This window comes from Sylvia atricapilla, chromosome 6 (genome assembly GCF_009819655.1).
Source record: "Sylvia atricapilla isolate bSylAtr1 chromosome 6, bSylAtr1.pri, whole genome shotgun sequence".
Classification (NCBI taxonomy): domain Eukaryota; kingdom Metazoa; phylum Chordata; class Aves; order Passeriformes; family Sylviidae; genus Sylvia; species Sylvia atricapilla.
Window position 1 is genome coordinate 6,756,396 of NC_089145.1, and position 20,778 is coordinate 6,777,173.

Genomic DNA, 20,778 nt, shown 5'->3' on the forward strand with positions numbered 1-20,778 from the left:
CAACAGCAGAGGGGTGCTTCAGAAGCTCACACTGGTGAGCCACTTGAGGCTCTTAGTCTACAGGAGGATGTTCTTTGCTGTGCTTCCATATCTGCTCCAGGGTCCTTTGGTCCAGCTGGGAAAATGGATTACATTGAGGTGATGAGCTGGTGGCCTCATCAGTTGGTCACAGCTAAACAGGAAACGTGAGAGGAATTTTTATTCCTTACATCTCCCTGGAAATAGTGTGGCCGAGAGATGAGTGCTGCAAATCTCTCTCATTGTTTTGCATAGGTGGTTATGCTTTTTCTTTATTTATTGCTCTTTAACCTTATGAAGGTACTGGATAAATGTATCAGCTTTAGAGTGTTTTAACACGTGCACAGTAAAATCTCTGGGAAGGAAATAGTTTAATTGAAAGATTTGGAATAGAATATCTTCTCTTTCCTGCAGCACAGTTACTGTCTTATAAGTAATTACTGTGTACAATGTGTGTGTGAGTGGGAAGGTACTAGAAAAGTCTGTGCTAGATATTCTTCTCTATTCTTTCCATTACCTGATTTGAAATAAAAATTGATCTAACTCTCTCTGCCTCCAACAGCTGTAGGATTTGGAATGGATCCTGACTTACAAATTGATATCATCACAGAGCTGGATCTGGTGAATACAACGCTGGGGGTAACACAAGTGTCAGGACTGCACAATGCCAGCAAAGCATTTTTATTCCAAGGTGAGAGAAACATCCTCAGTTTTCTTATCTCATTTTTGTCTGCATGAGCTCAGAAGAGCTCTGATGCTTAAGTGATTCCCTGTAATGGTGGTCTTACTTAACTATTGCTTTCCTTTATTTCTATTTCTTGAAATACAGATGATTTCTTTCTGTGTGTATGTGCTGTCAGGTAGTTACAAGGGAATTTAGGGAAGTATTTCTGGGTAGGTTTTCAGTACTCCCCAATATTTATTTCTCACTAAATATATCAGAGTGGTTCCAATGGGTAGACTTGTGCGTTTTTTTTTCTCTGTGATCGTATACATGCAGAGAGACACACAGCTAAAGCTGTGTAACTATGAGAAGGCATCTCATGTGTTGACATTGATTGGTCATGTAGCAAGTCTTTCATCAACTTTGTGAAAACTGGTCAAGTGGCCAAAGAGAACACTTTTGTATTTAAGTGCCCAAGCTGAGTGTCAAGGACTGGCTCAGTCACTTTGGAGGGTTTTTTTCCCCCCTTCATTAAGTATTCTAACATAAAGTTTGTGAAGTGTTTTAAAATGATGTTGGTTCTTTTGTATTTTTACTGAGTGAAATTCTGGATGTAGTTTTGCAATGTATTTAAGTAAGGTCTAGATTGAGGGAGAATGTCCCATGGGGTGGAACCACTGAGTTGCTACAATATGCTAATTAGGCAAGAGAGACATTTATATGACTTGAGATTAACATGTGAATTAAAGCACGGGTCAGAAACATTTTTATTGTGGAGATCTCCTGTGTTTTTTCTTTACTGTGCTTTACTCAGTGTTGAAGTGTGCATTTTAGTGGCTTCCTTTTTCTTATCTGTCTTCTGTAGCTGTTTTTAGAGGCAAATGATTATGATCTCACTTAGCTTCAGTTCTGGATCTGCAGTGCTAGCTGACTTCACTGTAAATAATAGAGGAAGTGTGTCTATATCTTAGTTCATTCTTTATCTGGCCAAGGCAAATTTAGGAGTCAGAGTAGAGAGGCTTCTGGAGACCACCTCAGGATTTGTTTCCTGTTTTTTATGATACAACAAGCAGCTTAATTTTCACTTGTTCCCAAATTAGTGTCCAGAAGAGTGGTGTTGATTCTCTTCATTTAAAGATACCAATTATTTTTCTTTTGATACTCTTGAGTCCAGAGTATCAAAATTTGTGTGTTATGGACAAACAATGCTGAAGTATAGCCATTCCTCTAAGGACTGCAGTGGCCTAAATATGTTAGTAATTCGAATTGCTATTCCATGCAGCTGATTGCAACCACACTGATGAGCTCTTGTGGTGAGTTTTCACAGACTGATGGTCGGAGCTGTAGGGAAGAAGTCCAAGATGTGTTTGTTAGGACTTGGACTGAGACCATTGATGCTGAAAGTAGCTTTGAAAGGCTAATGGTGAAGATGTTTTGCATATTCTGTTCTTTTCATCTGTAGTTAAGGAACTTAGGACTGGTGTAAAAAAGATGGAACTTACAAAATTCATACAAACAGATAAGCTGAAAGATAGATGCTCATGGGAAGCAATAAACAAACATTCACTGTATGAAATGAATAAATAATATGAAGACTATAGTTAGGTACATAAAGCTTTCTTTAATTTCCAGAGCAGGAATAGCCCTATTCTTGATTATTGCCTCTAGAATAAAACTTCCAGGAAGGTGGCTCAGGAAAATTACTCTCTTCAATTAAGCTCATCAGCCCTTGGGTTGAGAGAAGACTGAAAGCCTTTGCTGTCATGTGGGATGGAAGTCTGAGGCTGCTCTGTTGTCTTCTTCCCTCCTTGTTCCTCTCTGCTGTTTGTTAAATGTCAGCAGTGTGTTGGCAGCTGTATGGATTCCCTTTTACTTTACTTCTCCCTTGAACAGAGGTGACTGACTTTACAGCTGCAGTCTGGCTGTGGGCCAGGTCCTTTGGCTGGAACCAGGAGATACTCAGTTTTGATTTTCATCTTGCCACACGGTAAAACGAGTACAGAACTTGGAGCAATGTCTGGGCAGCTGCTATGTCTTAAGACAGAAGTAAGTCTTTCTCCCACAGAGATGGACAAAAACCCCCCTTGTCCAACATGACACTCCCAGAGGAGAGAAAAGTCTGGAAGTGAGTGCTTAGTTTCAAAATTAATATATCCTCTTGGGCCAGCTGTTCTGGCCTGGTCCTTTCAGCAGAGTCCTGCTCTGGTTCATCTCTACAAGGTGTGAGTAGGTCGTGTGCTGTGCCTCACTGCTCCAGGGTGGCCCTGGAGCCTCTGGGCAGGGCGGTGATGCCTTAAGTTTTTGCTTTCATGTTTTTACATTCTGTGCTGCCCAGGGGTGCAGTTCTGAGCCTCATATTCAGTGTCAGTCAGCTCTCTTCACAGAGCAGGGAGACAAAACAAATCCTTTCCCTGCTGGAGACCAAGGACAACTTTCAGGCCCAAAAGCACAAACAAGGGTGGGCTGGAGGGAGGAACAAGAAGGATGGGACCTCACAACCTGCAGCTGGAATTGGGCAATTAAACCCCAATATGCAAATGGACCAAAACTTATAAAAAGTAAGGCCTCATGACCATTCAGCCATTTTGTGACCATTTTGGGTCCACCTTGGGTGTAGCCCTGGTCAGGCTCCTGCCCAAGGTGTATCCTGGAGGCCTTTCAGTAAATCCCTACTTTATTCTCTGGCTCTGTCCAGTCTCTGTTTGAGATCAGCCTGCCCAAGGCATCAGCAGGACGTGGTTCACCTGGCAGGATGATTGCTGCACAAGGGGCCACATTAGAAGACCTCTTCCCATGTGGGCTTTCACTGCTGAGGATTCCCTAGAGTAGGAAAAGAGAGAGTTTGTGTGTTCTTTGGCATGTGGTTTTTGCAGTGACAGTTTTGCCTGCCGCCTTTGACAGCGTGTATCAGGGCTCTGAGCTTACATAAAACCTCCCCGTGGAACATTTTCTGCCTTGTGAGATGAATTTTCTAAAATGGCTATGCTGGAGCTGTTCAAATTGAGAGTGTTCTTTTGCGTGTCCCAGCGAGTTTGCATCTTGGAAGTAGAGAAGTGGTCCTTTTCCCCCAGCCCAGACAGTTTTGTGTCCAGGGTAAGCCCAGGAAAATATGGAATCTTCTCGTAAGCAAGATTGTTTTTCTGTGAATTAAACTGTTTGAAAGATAAAGCTCTGTAAGTTTTGAGCATTCTTTCAGATGCCTTTGGAGGCAGACAGAAGAAATGAAAAGAGGGGGTGGTATGAAGATACGTGCAAAAGAAAGAGAAAATACTTTTTTTAGTTAGACTTTTTGATCAGTGATAGCTCTCTTACAATAAGTGGCATGGTGTTGTTACAGAGTTTCTGGGGAGTGATGTCATGATTTAATTTATCCTAGAGAAAATGCAGAAAGACTTTTCTTGGAAGATTTTTTGATTTCAGTCTGAGACCATCCCAGTAAAGCTGATGGGATATTCTGATTTTTAAATAATATTGGTATTAACAGCTAAATTTCAGATTTCTGTGTGAAACAGTTTCATGGGCAAAGAAACAAATTTGGCTCTGTTGCAAATTGTGTGACAGCATGGTGGAACCAAAGTGGCAGTTGAGAGATGTGGGTTGCCTTAGGGCAAGCAAATCTGTTCCTAATTCAGAAAAGCACAGAAACCTATGATTAAGTGTACTCATCTGGGTGGTCCTGCTGGGCATGGACTTCGATTGTTAGAGTATTTCCGCTGGATTTTTGATTGATCAGGTCCATTATTTGTATGTTTCAATTCCATTCTCTGTGAAATGGGGATGAGGAAATTAAAAAAAAAAAAAAGGCAGTGTAGGTGCTGACAATGTACATTAGAGGAAATGTAGATATACACTCATAATTGGAATGCTGCAGTCTGATTCTGAAGTTCCCTAGCATTCTGGTGTCGTAATTATTTATTTTTTATCAATTTTTACACACAGGAGAGGGGGAAAATGTGGGCAGATGAGTTGCTCTAGCATGAAGGGGCAGAGGCGGGTGAGTGGAGATTTGTGATGAGTGCTCTTGGGAATGAGGCACTCAAGACCCTGGTGTCTGGGCCACATCTTCTCCAGCCAGGAGGCAAATGACTTGAAGGAGATGGTTCTAGGAGTGGGTGGGAAATCTGCCTTAAACAAATACGTTGAAAATAGGAACTTTCCACCTAATGTCTTACAGTCGCATCTTACGAACACTGAGTGTAAGACATCTACACCTAGTATCTTACAGGCATGAAAAGTGTGCAGGATCAGAACAGGATTATACTGTAAATTGTATTACACTTAGAGACCCTAAGCTGTGACTCCCTTGGTGGGGCTCAGTCCTGTTCTCTGTTTCAGATAGCAGGGAAGTAGGGCTTGTCCTGACTTTGACTTCTCATGATCCTCATTCAGTGGCAGAGGAAAGCTCTGATGATAAATAAAGCAAGAAGATGTTAACTGGTCATCTTGTTTCTAGGTAGAGGCAGACCAGTTTTTAGCCTAGCCATCGAATTATGTGATTACTTTAACCAGTCTAACTTTTGTTCCATGCTCAGTTCTTATTGTGGAAGTAAAATTTTATTCCTTTTACAACCTGTCAGCTATGCCTATTTCTTTTTAATTCTCCCTGCAAGATCTCTTTTGAGCTAACAGAGACTTAAAGCCTTTACTAACGAAACAGTTTCCCCCAGCCCCCAAAAGTTTATTAAGGCTTTGCTGTTTTCTTTCCTAGCAATCTGGCACTATTTTATCAACTTAGCCTTTAAATTAGGAATAGTCTTTTTACTGTGTATACTATGTTTAGCACGCAGCAAAGGAAACCACTGAGTGCTGTTTGGAGTCTGGAAATCTACAGTGCTTTGTTCTTGACCATTTCTTGACTTGTATTAAGGAGCCACTGGATTTTTAAGAGAAACACTTGGCCTGGAGCTCCTGCAGCACAGAATTCAGTCATGCTCCTTATTCCCACTTTGTACTAGAGACTGCTGAGTTCTTTTCTATACAGTCGTAGCTCCAACAGGAAAGGTGAAAGAATAACAAGTATCTTAAAGCACAGAGAAAGGTGATGTTTTTGTGAGAAAAAGAGTAAAACTTGTTGAGTTCCTGAAACAAAAGGGCTGTCCTGCTTCAGGCCAAAAGAGAGATCAAAGCTGCACTTCTGAGGTGGATAGAGGTGCCTCCCAGAAGACTCTTGAGCTTCCAGATGAAGTGCAATCCTCTCTGTTGGTGTTTTCCTTCAGTGTTTTGTGAGTCCTGTCTTTTTTTAGACTAATTCCTCACTTGGAGAGTAGAAGTGTTTCCAGATTCCACTCTAGGAATCTCAGGTTTTGCAAGTGCTGAACTTAAAGATGTTTGAATGCTGGCCAACTTTGTCATGTTTTGAGATTGGTGGATAAGAACAACTGCCTCAGTTGAGCTTGTCCTCGAGAGTGGACATGCACACCCTTTTTATCAGGAATGCTTCTGGTAGGACAGCCTTCAGGATATGATTCTTGTGCCCTGGCAATGTGTTTGGGGCAGCAGCCTAGCGCTGAGCTGTGCTCACTGCATTCCAAGGCCAGGTGAAGGCTGCTGCCTTTGTCCATCTTTGCTTAACTTCTCACCTTCAGTCTCAGTGGCCTGGGTGCTATGGCCAAGGTTTTAATCCACTTGAAGTGTTAAACTCTGTTATGCCAGCATAATGTGCAAGGTGTGCGAGCTGTAGAGCTCAAAAAATAGTCAGGGACTGGATGAGAGGGAGCAGATAACAACTCAGGGAGGAAACATGTCATTACCCTTCCTGGGGCAGGTGGTGGGAGGTCTGCAGTGAGTAGGCGAGATAAACTTTAATTTTGGAATTCAGGCGTCAGTCCCTCTTTACATGAGGTAATGAGACAAGAGTCATTGCTTTTTGTGGGATCTCTCCTGCTAAGTTTATAGCAAATATTAAACTATCAGCAGTATTGTTTTTACAGAGCAGAAACCTTACAGCAGTGGAAAAATTAGGAAGGCACAACGTGACGGCTGAAAATCTTAGTTCTGCCTTCAGCTGTCATGGGAGAGAGTACCTCTAGTACCTTGTCCATGATGGTGTATCCAAATGTCCCATCTTGTGGGAATGCTGGGGTTTTGGGGGCACAGCCTCTGGGCATAGCTGAGGCTGCTGGCAGCCCCCTCCTTCATGTGCTTTGGGACAGTTGGCAAAGCAGCTGATGAGCCTTGCACTGTTAGAAAGTTTTTTGTGGTTTTTTTTTTTTTTTTTCACCAGGTCTTGCCGCTGTCCCTTGGACTTGTGCAGCTGCTCTCTTCCAGCTGGACGAGATATTTTTCTTTTCCCCCTTTTAAAATACACTGTGCTGTGGGGCTGAGCTGTTCTCTGAGGTGGGGCTGGCCAGAACCAGCAGTATTGTCCCCTCACAGAGGTGTCCTGCAGCTCACCACAGAGGTTCATCTTTGTGGAAACCCTGCAAGCTCCTTGAACTTGTGAGCTTTTATTTTATTTTTTGGAGGTCAGAGTGAGGCATTTTGCCATTGATCCATCATGCTGTGTAGGCCTGCTCTGGTTCCTACCAGAGGATTGGTAGGTTGCCCACCAGGGATGGGTAAATTTGGGGTTTTACCCCTGTGTTGCCTGTCCTGGGAGTTCATGAGGGAGAGGCAGATGCCATCAGATAAAAAGCCTTTGTATGTGTCAGTAAAAACACCTTGACAACTGAGGCGTGGATCAGCTTCTTTGCCCCCATCATGTGGTAACATCCAGGTGTGGTAGCATGCCTTGGTGCTTATCTTTGTCTGTTTCTCTTGGCTTTCCACTGAGGTATCCCTTCTGAGGATCCCCCTCTCACCTAGGCATGGCAGAATTGGTGGTTTACTCAAAGCTGACCTGCTTTCAGGGCTGGCTGGCTCTGAAGGCAACCACAGACACCTCTTCTGCCAGTGTGTCTGTCCCTATGGTGGAGGCTTGTGGGGTTGTGAGAAATAGGGCGCAGCCCATCCCTTGGAGGGAGAGTGGGATCCTCACTGGCACTCCACACTCATCCCTCGAGACATTCCCCTGTTTTTCCAAACTCCAGCCTGGTCCTCAGGAGCTGTGGCAGCTGCCCACCATCCTGGAGGTGTCAGCCCTTTGTCAGAGCTTCTGTGTGAAACACTGCTGAAATAAAAATTTGAATAGAATGCCAACAGCTGGGCTGGCTGCTCCAGCAGGGTGGAGGAGACTGGGACTTGGTGAATCTCCATCTCTGATGGAGATGGTTTCTGGGCTTGTGTCCATCAGCAAGCCTTGATCTCTTCTTGGGGTCTTGAGTGCTTGTCCTGCTTTTCACCCCTTCCTTCCCTGCTTTTCATCCCTTCCCTCTGTAGAAGCTGGGAATGAGTGGGACTTAAAGCTGGAAGTCCAGTGCCAAGGAGTGAGTGTGGAGTTGCCAATGATGTGGTTGGGATGAGCAGGCTCTTTGGGAATGAGAGGGACTTAAGGCTGGGAATCCAGTGCCAAGGAGTGAGTGTGGAAGTGCCAGTGATGTGGTTGGGATGAGCAGGCTCTTTGGGAATGAGAGGGACTTAAGGCTGGAAGTCCAGTGCCAAGGAGTGAGTGTGACCATGATGTGGTTGGGATGAGCAGGCTGCCCTGGAGCCAGGAGCCACGCAGGCTGGTGCTGGACCCATGGGTGAATGGAGCTGGGTGAGGTGAACTCTGGCAGGTAGGGTGAGGAAACAGCCTCAGATGGGCATGTGGAGGGGAGAAAGAGCTGTGTGGAGGAGCTGGAGGCTGAGAAAGAAGCAGGAAAACTCTGGCCAAGGACAATACAAGGACTTTAACTTGAGGGAAGAGGGAGAGATGTGCAGGGACCAAGAGCATGGTATGGGGAGCTTTCCCCTGCGCAGCAGCTGGGAAAAGCAGCCTGGAGAGAGGCACGGAGCTGTGGCCTGGGTGGGGAGCACAAAGACTGCAGTCTTGGGCCAAGAGAGTAGGATTAAGCAAAGGTTTATGGTACAAGGCAGCACTATCAGGAAAAGCACAGAAAGTTTGGATTTGGTGTTGCTGTCAAGTTGCCATGATGTGTGCTTATATATTTAACAAATGTTTTTGGAGGATGCAGCTTGGGTAATGTGGGAGTTTGTATCACTGAATTAGAACCTTGCTTTTGCTGTGTTGCTCACCTGTAAAATCGAGGTGCTAATGCCCTTTCCTCTAACAACAGTGGTATGGAGAATTCATTAGTATTTGTAGGAGGCTCAAATACTGGGCTGGAATAATTAGCTTCGTCATGGTATGTTCTGCTTTCAGAGAAGGAATTGAATATGGTGGTTTTACTGTTCAAGGTGAGCCTTGAATAATAAAAATAAAACAAAACTTAAGATCCTTGTTTGTTAAATAGTTTTTATTTTTTGTTCTTTACTTTGTGCACTGACTGTGATCTGTGATCACTGATTCTGTGATCTTACAATTAAGAAAGGTTTTGGGATATTCATCCCCAGAGGGTTGAGCAAAGATTTCCTGTGATACTTTAATTCGAACATTTGCCTAACTTATAAATGAAATTTGTATATTTTAATATAGCTAATCTTTTAATGTGTTTTGTATACACAATGCAATTTTTTTCTTTCAATTAAATGGTTAGTCTTAGTGTTCATTTTTTCCTTTGCAAAAACCATTTTCAGAACAGAGAGATAATCTGGAATTGAATACAATGAGCTGGGAGGGGTTGAGTGAGATGAATCATCTTCAATGGAGGAAATTAAAGATCACCTGAGACATAATTATTAAACAATGCTTTGAGGCTTTGAAGATACATAAACTACTATTAACTTTGTCAGTTCCCAGAGGTAGTTTTAAAAATACTCTTCTATACCCATCCTGTCTTGGCTGTTTCTTGTTTAATATTTGAATTATATTAGAAACTTGTCTAAGTGTAAAATTTTTCCAGCATATTGATATGGAAGTATAGCTTGTAAATAATTTCACAGTTTCTCATTCAAAATTCTCATGTTTAAAACACTCCTGCTTCCAAGTAAGTGTAGACTAAAACAGAAACCTAGTCCCATTAGACAACAGTGACCAATTTCTACTTTTTCTTTGTCTTCCCCCTGTCCTGAATGCTGTCATTCTGCCTTCTGTTACTTGACATTTTTTTGGATTTCCCATCATGTCTATAATGATTAGGAGAGAGTTGTGAGCACACAGTGCCTCTGCCCTTGACAGTTATTTTTTTGCTTTCCTGGGAGACAATAATTGTGCTACTTGTCTATCTTCATTTGCCACAATGGTAACTACAGAGGGGAAAGTGGGATAAGTACTTCTGTAGTGTGCTATAAAAGCCTTGAATGCTTCTGGCAACCTGTTGACAAAGTCCTGTCATGAAGATAAGCAGGAAGGAAAGAAAAGTTCTTTGCTTTTTTAACGGGCTGAGATGAGGATGCAGAAGTTAGTTTCTGATACTGCTAGTAACAGTGTTCCACACCATGTGAGCATCCAGGTCCTTACAGTGAAAGTCACTCAGTAAAAGTAAGACTAACAGTTGGAGTGTCTTGTATCTTCTTCAAAATAGGAATACAACAAAACCGGCCTTTTTCCTTGAAAGATTTTGGCAAATGGATACTCTTAAGTCACATCATACTGTAATTAGCTCTTGTTTGGTAAATAGTTATTAAAGCAGAGTAAGAATATTCTTGTCAGATGGGCCCGTGTGCTTGTCAGAGTTGGGGGGAAGCAGAGGTGAATGGTGCTGCTTTGGGGCAAGTCTCTGAATGGTCCTGGCTAAAGAATCCTGCCCAAGCCCCTGCAGCTCGTGTTGCAGCTCTGGGTTGCTGGATGGATGCTGGAAGAGGGCAGAAGTGGAGCATTACTAGAGCACTGCTGAGCTAAAACTGCTTGAAATGCAGAGGATGGGAAAAGCAGTGCTCAAAGAAGTGGATTCTTACTCTAGGCAATGAAGCAAAGTGGCCTGTTATCGTGTATTTTGACCCTAAGGGTGGTCCTATCTTGGATTTTAAACCAATTTTAGTAGAAACTTGTTAATAACTGAGAAAAATATTTACATTCAGCCTACTTGATTAAATTACTTCTAAACGCAGCTACATCTTTTGCCTGAAAGGAAGTAGTGTTATTTGAAATTACTTTCACAAGGTTTTGGGTTTTTTTTTTTTTTTTTTTAAAGGTTTTGCACCTTAAAGAAGTACACAAAGACAGATACATCCTTCATTAGGATGAAGGAGGCAAGCATGAACTGTTTCCTGTGTTGAAAAATCCTGCTGTCTTGAACTATTTATCAAGAATAAAGATTAGATGCTACTTGAGATCTCTCTCCACCTACTTCTCCTGTGCCAAATTCTAGAATAGTCTTGGGGTGTGGGTGTATAAATGACACTCAATGGGTGATGCTTTTTCTGCTACTTTTTCATTTTCACCACATAGATGGCATGAAGTATTCATGCCATACTTGTGCTGACTTTTTGGTGCTATATCATGTGATTGCCTTGCCTTTTGTGGCCTATCCAAGGATACAGAGTGCATTAGGTTTTTATTTTTATTTTTATAAAATAGGCAAAAATTGGTTTTGGCACCTGATGCCCATTGCAACGCGAGATGATATCCTTAGTTATAAGTTGCATATCTGCTAAAATAGCATAGTTGGTCCTGTAATTCTGATGACAGGGATCTGTGAATCACTATTTTAGAGCAGTAAGCAGTGTAGCACAGAATTGATTTTGCTTCCTAAAAGCCTCTCCATACAGCTTTTTGTTCCCCATCCTCCCTCCTTTGTGGTAGGGTTTCTTGTATTACAGCAGAGTTTGCTGTGGGTCCCCTGTACTGTAAATAGGAATAAGAGTTTAGGATCACTGTGGCTGCAGGGGCTGTTTTAGAGTCTGCCTTCCCTTGCAGGTGACTCCCCCCTCTGAAGCTCTGAGGTTTCCTTTTGGCATCTGTGGGAACAGACACTTCAAAGGAGATAAATTTGTGTTAAAAAGCTTAGTTCAGTATGGTGTAGCCCCCTTCTTTTATGTCGTCTTTTTCATTTTTTAAAAACTTTTTATGAACTGGAACATAGCAAAGGTCTTTTAAGAGCGAAACACATATAAAAAATGTATCTTGGAGTTCCAATACTTGTTGCTTGTAAGATGGACTGTGTGCAGATGGCATTCATATCTGCCCGTCTCTCTCTCTCTAATTCAGCTCCCTGTGAATAATAATTCTGAAATTTTAAAGCCTCTTCTGGGGACAGTAACAAAGCCAAGATGTGTGGGAGGAGAGCGAGGTTTGTGTCTGTATGTGTCATGATATTTCGTGGTCTGTGGAGGTCTCCACAGATGCTCATCGTGCTGTTTGGAAAGCAAAGCAGCACAGCCTTAAAACATGATACTTGTAGAATAATTTGGTAAATGCTGCTGATTTGGAAACCTCATGTATTGCACTTATCCCAAGCCTGCCTTTTCAGGGAATGTACTGACAAGCTGTGGTAGGAGGACCCTGCAGTATTAGTTACAGCAATCTTGGTTGGGAAATGGTGGAAGAAATTTAGAGTTCCTTCACTGTAACTAATTATGGAGCCAGGAAGAAAAAAAAAAAAGTGTTTTGATTTTATAATAGCATTTCTCATATATTTAAGTCATGTCCTCTGCTTTAGCTTTTTGTTCTTTGATACTGGGGTTGCTTTTAATGTTTTTTGATGTCTTGTGAGTGCCAGCTTTCAGACGGGATGTTCTGCCCACCTTGCTTCGTGCCATCCCATTCGCTTCAAAATGCAATCATTAAAGAAAAAAGTAAACATCATTGCTGGTGTTACTGCTAAAGGCAGGAAATGCAGAAAAGAGGGGGACACGAAGCAGTTCTATTTAAATAAAAGCTTATTTTCAGAAACAAAGGCTTATGGAGAGAAAGGGAGCTCTTAGTACCCCAATCACGTTTCTTGTTACGGATGAACCCACAGCAATGGATGCTATCAAAGTTGTCATATTTTATTCATGAGTTGTGGTATGCTTGGGTGAAATAAGAAAAGCAATGGTCCAAATCATAATTATGGTGTAAAAAGATAAAACAGTTATTATTGTGACTTTTTCAAAGAAATTATTAAATCTCTCAAATCATTTAAAACTCATGGAGAATGACTAAGTGTGTTAGTTATTTATGGTTCTTTGTTGTGGGTGTTCTGAAACACTTCACCAATAGCGTTTATACTTATTTTGGAAGAAAATATAAATGTGTGCCCATGTATGTTCCAAGAAACAAAGACATCTAGAATATTGAATCTAAACTTAAAGAGGCTGACAGCAGAAATTATACTTCAGTAGAGAAGGGCTCTGACAAATGTGTTATACCTCATGCTATTATCATGCAGTTAATAAATAAAACAGACACTCAGGATTTAATTTGCTTTAGCAATAACATGGAAGTGATTTTTTTTCCTCAGGGGAAGAAAACAAAAGGGAGAATTAGTTCATGAAACACATGTTGTTTAATGCTTGTATAAATCATATATAGAGTATAAACCCCCCCGAAATCATAACATTTTAGCAATACATGACCTACACTTTACAAGTAATTAAAAAACTATTTAGACTGTCAAATCTTCGAGAGTTTTTGAACCAAGAGAGCACTTCAGCATATGCTTGCTTCAAACTTCAAGGATAATTTGATTGTCTTTAGCTGGATTATTCATGTGATAAAACGACTGGAAATTAAAACCTATGTGTAGGTGCTCTCCCAGGTCTGTAAGCTGCATTAGGCATAGTAACCTCTCTCCACAGTCAAGAAACCCAGTCAGATTTCTGCTTAGCTGAAACTTCCCTTTTAATGAACTATTTCAAGTAGTGTTTTGGTTTACACATTTAAGAATGCAAGTTTTCACCAGAGAGGCAAATTCTAATTTCTGTATGGCTTCATTGAAGTTAGACTGGGATTTTCAACAAAGTCAGAGTAATTTAGACATTCAGCTTCTCTCCTGCTCCAGTGGAATCTGGATCTTAAAAATTTTTTTGAAGTGGATTATTTGTTGACTGTATCTCTTAAATTCATGGTAAACTTAGGAATCATAAAGCACTTCAGCAGTATTTGTGATTTTTTAAAAATATTGTTGTCATAAATTGTGAGCAGTATTTATTATTACCTGGAAGGAGGAAGAATGCTAAATAAGAAACCAGAATAATTTCCTACATTACATGTTTGTTATATTACATGTAAATAATTCATGTAAATACTACATTACATTCAAAAATATGAATGGATCAATCTCTCTGGTCTATTAACCTTATATTTTATTTCTGGATTACAAACACACTCGAGTTATAGTGGGAGGAAATAAGACCAAACCTACAGTTAGTAGTTATTTGCAAAACTTGTCTTCTATGTCTTATTTTTGGGTTGAGGGGCTCCTCACCTTCTGGTACCACCTGAAGTTTCCTTGAAACAAATGCAGAACATATATTGTCAAGTTTTGGTGTAGATTATAATTTTTTAAAAGCAATCACTAAATATTTTTGTGTTACTTCAAGCATACTTGAAAATCCTTTGTAGAAGAGGAGGAAAAAATTGTTTAGCTTGCTTTTGCATGAAGCCATATTTTTGAGGGGCTCATTATTCTTATGTGACGTTAGTATTTAATATATTCTTGAAATAGATCCCTGGAGTGGCCAGTGTTACTCCTGCAAAATGGATAGCACACTGGGAGTGGTTCTTGGCAATTACTGCAATTTCCCAGTGTTGCCACTGGCTCTGTTCACAGTGTTGCTGGTGTAAATCCTTGTTCTTTCTGTTAAAATGTTGTTATTTTCCAAACTGGCAAAGAGCAATCTTTATAGGCACAGCACCATGATAACCTTATCTAATGTAGGTAAACAGTGGAGAAGATGATACAATCAGCGACTCCTGAACTAATTAACTAACAACACATGTAATTTGATTAACTCACATGATTTAAGAGCAGATTATGTGCTTCTGGTGATAGTGAACTTCTGGAGCATTTCAACGAAGCATTTAATTTAAGGGATCAACCATTTGTAAACAGTCTTGATTTCAGCATGAATCCCTTGAGGAAGCCACGGAGCCTACTTGAGGAGACGAGCTCAGCAGCCGCTTAAAATACTTGAAATAAGTTCAAGTAGCTGCCTTGAGTAACAGGTGATATCTGGTCTCAGCAAGGTGGTGTCTGTTGTTTGCAGCAGGAAACCTGCTCCAAAGGCCCTTGGCTGACTGCAGGTGTCTGATTTTGGTCTACAGCAGCAGCCAGTTGGTTTTGATGCCTGAAGTTTTAGCTTTTTCACATTCTGTGCTGCCCAGGGGTGCAGTTCTGAGCCTCGTATTAAGTGTCAGCTCTCTTCACAGAGTAGAGAGACAAAACAAATCCTTTTCCTGCTGGAGACCAAGGACAACTTTCAGGCCCAAAAGCACAAACAAGGGTGGGCTGGAGGGAGGAACAAGAAGGATGGGACCTCACAACCTGCAGCTGGAATTGGACAAATTAAACCCAAATATGCAAATGGACCAAAACTTATAAAAATGTAAGACCTTGTGACCATTTGTCCATTTTGTGACCATTTTGGGTTCACCTTGGGTGTAGCCCTGCTCAGGCTTTTGTCCTGCCCAGGGTGTATGTATCCTTGGAGGCCTTTCGATAAATCCCTACTTTATTCTCTGGCTCTGTCCAGTCTCTGTTTGAGGTCAGCCTTCCCTAGGCATCAGTTTTATGACCGTGTCAGTCACTGGGCTTTGAGTATGACCAGGCTGCTGCTTCTCCTCCTGCTGCTGGAGACGTGACTCCAGCGCTCTCCTCATTCATTCTGCCCACGTGGGTGGAAAAGACAAGGAAAAAGCCCTGGAGGTAGGAGGCCCATGTGAATTTTCTGGCTATGGGTTTTACTACAGCTTTTTGCCAGTGTGGTTGATCTGCTACGTTGGGCACCTTTGGCTGGCTGGGGCTGCAGAAGCACAGGTGTCTGTCTGCCTTCACTCTTGGCTGGTGTTCACTTCCAGGTCATGGGCAGGATCTGCTGCTCTGTTTGTTCCAGAGTACTCCATTGCCAGGGTTCGGTTTGAAACACTGATAAAGCAAACGAAGGACTTAAGACTCTTCTGACATCTACTTAATTAGCATGAGTGTGGTCACTCTAGCTGGTGCTGAAGTCAAGGCAATTTTCAAGGAGTCAAGAGTCTGATACTAAGCCACTACATCAGCTAAATTAGTGGTTGAGGAGAAACTGTGATTTCATAAGTACTCTCTGATTTCTTCAGTGACTCCAAATTCTCCTGCCCCTGGCAGCTGGAGTTTTAGCACTGGGTTTGCAATGGCTTCCTGGAAGGATTTTTATTTATGTGTATATATAATTTTAAACGCTAGATGAATTTTGTTAGGAGAGACCTATTTGTAAACTGGTTTACAAACATGTATATCAAAATGACAGCAATAAATGAGCACGTATATAGCCAGGGGTAGTTTTGCATGATGCAAAAGCAGAGTTTACATTGAATTATGCTATTTTTCCACCTTCTCTAGCGGAACTGCTTTGGCTGTACAGTCATGGGAACTTACCTTTGTGACATTAGCTGTTCACCCTGGTAATTGCTCCATCCTCTAATTTAATGAAAACCCATTAAACCGAAACAATAATTAAAATGAGACATCATCTCTGTAGGAGGCTTGCATATTAAAATCACCAAGCATTGCGCTGCAGACGGATCTTATTCTTGAGAAACACTGTTTGAAGCAACATGTAAGAAGTGATTTACAATGAATAATCATAATTTAGAAAGCTGTGCTGTTGAACATGATTTCCTACTGTTCATTTACTGACTCTGAGTGGAACTAGCAAGGCAAAGACATTTACAGTGTCCTTTCCTGCTGGCGAGAATACTCAGAACCAGAAACGTGCTTATGAGAATGCATCATCCCCTCTCTGGCCCGCCCTGGTAGCATGGTTTCTCAGAGAAGGGTGAGGTGTTTTGACCCCTCTCTTTGGGTTGCTGGCAGGTACAACAGGTGCTCCTGGTCCCCACTGCTGCAGTGCAGGGACCCAGAGAGCTACAGAGTGCCAGCTTAACATAAATTTACATTTACTGTCCATTGGCTGTACCCTCAGCTTGTTGAACCTCATCATTTAGCCTGGGTGGGAGCAGTGCAGGCACATGGGTCTCTGCAGCATGGTGTGGGCTGTCTGGAGGCTTAGGGCTTATAGCTGAACTGAGCTCCCAAAGCGCTCTGGGGGATGTACATGGCTCTGTGCCTTTTGCTGCCACAGGAGCATGTCGTGAAATCTTCTATTTTCTTAGCATACAAAGAGCAATTTATGTGAATTTATCTCCACAGCTAAAAAAAAAAAAAAATTAAATTAAAAAATATTGGTGGTATCTGCAGACATCTACATTTTGCCCTTGATAGGTAGGGAGGGACAAGTACCTGAAGCATTCCTCTGCTTGGCAGTGAAATTATTCTTTTTGGAGAAGATCCCTATAATTAGCATTATCATCCTTCTGGGGCTTTTTGCATCTGTTTAGACTGAGGAGTGCTTTTAGAAGAGTGGAAATGAGCATTTATCACTGGAGTTTTGTATTTTTTTTGTTTGTTTGGTTGGTTTTTTTTGTTTTTACCCGTTCTTCAAAAGATGTTTTGTGAGACCAGTGTGCAGGAAGGGAGTCAGTTTGCTGGATCCCACTTGGGTCAGAGGCTTTGGTGAAGCACCTGCTTCAGTGAGCAGGAATGTTTTTGTGATGCTGTTGTGTGTTTTCGTCCTCAGCAGCTGTTAGGATCTGCCTACACTGAGAGTTGCTAGTTTTGGATCATCCTTCTAATCTTGCTTTCATTTTTGTGAAGCTGGTGAATTTTAAAAAAAAAAAGTGGGGCATTGGAACGATTTTTTGTTTGTTTGTTTGTTTTTTAAATACAATTTTCAGTTTTATTGGATTTTGCCCATAGCAAGGTAAAAGCCAAAAAGCTGTAATATTCAATTCTTTAATTGCTATAGCTTAAATCCAGATTCTCTGTTGTTGCAGGATTAATTTCTACTTCCTTGTCCAGAGTGACTGTTCAAACGTTCTAGTGAAAGCACATTGAAGGAAATAGCTTTAAAATGATTGAAGTTACCAATAAAGCAATGTGTTCTGTAGTATGTTCTCTGCCAAGGGAAGTAAAAGGTATTCAAGCAGGCTAATGAATGATAAAATGTACCTATTGCTTTAGAAAATGAGTTGATCCAGAACTGAATTTCAGTATTTTTCCTCTGATAGAGGCATATATTAAAGAAAAATTATTCCCCAGATGGATTGGGATACAGCTTTTAACAACTGGTGAACATTTTTCATCACATAAAATTCCATCCCAAATGGTCATATATTTCCCTTTGTACAATATGTTGTTGTCACTGTCAAAGGGAGCTTGGCAAGACCTTTGCTTTTTTTCCTAGCATTATCCTTTTCCTTCTCTTACTCATTTTGTTTGCTTCTGTGTGGTGGTGATTTTCTTGCACTGTTTCTAATAGAGCTGATGCCACCTTCTTCATTTCTCTTATCTGGGGCTTCTGATGTATTCAGGGTTACAAATGGCAGGCAGAAGCCTAAGGTTTTAATTTTTACTTGCTAGAGGTGGTGATGCATAGAGCATTGAGTCCACACAGGAAGATGTGACTTGAGGGTCTAAATCAGGGTAGCTAAGGACTGATGCTGATCCTGAGTTATTGTACCTAACTCCATTTGGCATTTAGGGTTAGCGTGCACTGAAATACCTGAACGGTTTGTATGTGTGAGGTAAAGCTTGGCCTAACATCATTGGCTCCAGAGCAGCATTGCCATTCATTTGGTTTTGTGGTGAAGTGAAATAAACACGTACGCTGAAATAAAATGTTGGGACTTATTTTTAAGGTGCTGGTAGTGAGTGTTGTGAATAGTTACAGCTGTGGGTAAAATTTCTCTGTGCGGCTCAGGGTGTAGGGCAGGGTGCTGTGGGTGCTGAGCCCCTGTGTCGGGGCAGCCCTGAGTGCTCCTTTCTCTTGTAGCTCTTTTTGGCTTGTGTCTTGGTTTGGAAAGACAGGTGTCTGCCAGGGAAAGCTGGAGCTTCCCTTGGAATGGAGAATGTAAACCCCCTCCCTCTGAATTATTATAATTTTTCAATTAAGGGGCTTTCAGGCGAAGATGTGGGAATAGGAATAACAGTTCTTTACTACGAGTATTAAAAAATACAAATGTAGTAGTAAAAAAACCCCATGACCAACCAAAAAATCCAGGCAAACAGAAAAAAAATCCTGGAAACACTGACAGAGTCAGAACATGACCTGACACCCTGTTGGCCAGGCTGTTGGTAGCAGTCCAAATAAATCCTCCTGGTGTGACAGATGTGGATCTGTTGGAGTAGAGATGATTCTGTAGAAGGGTCCAGTGGTGGTGAGATGAGTCCGGTCTTCCTCCAGGAAATCCAGTGCAAACAGGTTGTCCTGGTGTTCTGAATCTCAGATTTGGCTCCTTCCCCTGGGTGGAGCATCTCCCACTGGGATGATGTAATTGTATCAGCCATGCAGTGAGCCTCCACGGCCCATTAACAGCAGATACCCCCTGGAGGGAGGATGGGTGGTGGAAGAGACAAGAACACTGCCCCAGCTGGTTTTAACAGCTGGACCAGTAACAGAAGGCACCTACCCTCTCCCACCCTGGAGTTACGAGGAATGGGCCATATAAGAGAGAAAGAAAACATCTCCCCAGCCGGTTTCAACAGATGGCAAATAGAATCCACACTTTTGGTCACCTATTGCAACCCAAGACAGCTTGGCAGGGCTGTGCTGGTCAGGGGCTGAATGGGCTCTCAAGGGACAGGGCATCCAGGAGAAGGCAAGGTGGCATCCCCTGGCTGTGGGGAAGATGGTGCCAAGGAGGGGGGATGGTAGTAACTAAATTATTATTATTTTCTATTCTGGCCTACTGGACCATTGGTTTTTATTTGGTGTTTCTTCCTTGGATCCATAGCTTAAAAAAAAAGAATTAAAATCAAGCAACACATAAGCTCTCTCTGACATAGGTGTGTCTTGTGCTTTTGTTCTGCTGAAGGTAAAAAGTTGCCTTTACCTGATTCTCTGATATGATTTCTGTCTCTTGGACTTGCAAATGACTGAGTATGCCTTCTTTCTTTCCTCACTTAATTTTAGAAACACTCTGGTATGTTTTAAAAAACCCTCCAGACAGTCACTATTTCAAATTAAGAAAATATAACCACATAGAAGGGCATATGAAAGTCGTATCTGTGTTTGTTTATTTTGCTGAGATTGCATTATCATTCAAGCATGAAGCAAATGTTTCACTGAAGATTGCTGTATAAACCTATATTGTTCTATATTATGTAGGAAATATGACATTTCATTACAAGCAGACAGTTATTTTTATAGAGAGCATAAAAACTATTTTGCCTTTCAGGCACCTGTGGTGAGGGGGTGTATGTATTCTCAATTTTTCTTTTTTTTTTTTTTTTTTTTTTTTTTTTCATTTTGAGGTGTGAAAACTTACCTGAAAATAGAAGGCTCTTATTCTAAATGATTTGTACTCCCAGCTCATTTGTATGGTATTTTCTGCAGAAATCAAGCAAACCACAAACACAACGTTCCTGGGGAAGGTGTGTGTGAGGACAGACCCTGCCTGAGAGGCGTGGGGGGCTGTGCCATGGGGACAGGAGCTGGGCTGTTGGAACTCTGGTCACTGAGGATTTTAGACTTTCTGTGCTGACAGGCACTGACCCCCAAGAAAACACTGCATTTCACCTGAGGCCGTGGAGAAGGCTTCCAAAATTGAATGTTAGCACTGGGATTATGGGTGTGTAGTTTGGATAGACGTGTGTAATATCATAGGGTGGAAAACATAGAGTTTAAGGTTTTAGAATATAGTAATATATATATAAAGCAAGATGGAGGTTTTAGAGTAGGGACCAGTCATCCTTTTTCACCTTCTTCTTCGTGGATTTGGATGGTATTTTGTAATTGGATAGAAAAGTCCACATGGCAGGCCACAGGTGGTTGGTTATTGGGTTAAAAGCAAAAATAATTGAGGTGTCATTTCTTAATTGGACAGTTTATCCTTAAAAGGCCTTGTAGAGAAAGAGAGATAGGGGCCATTTTTAGTTTGTTAGCTAGAAGTGCTGTAGAACTCATGGTTTGTGAGACTGTAATGTAGGTAAGAATTA

The 20,778-nt window shown here is 41.6% G+C and overlaps 1 protein-coding gene across 2 annotated transcripts in view; it reads left to right on the top strand.

Moving 5' to 3' along the window:
• The first annotated feature begins 582 nt into the window (after positions 1-582).
• Positions 583-20,778, top strand: part of NELL1 (neural EGFL like 1) — a 297,295-nt gene continuing 277,099 nt past the window's right edge. For both annotated transcript variants that reach the window (XM_066320542.1, XM_066320543.1), the window contains exon 1: positions 583-709. In XM_066320542.1, the coding sequence (XP_066176639.1) occupies positions 595-709 (115 nt within the window). In that variant the 5' untranslated portion in view covers positions 583-594. The remainder of the gene's footprint in view (positions 710-20,778) is intronic.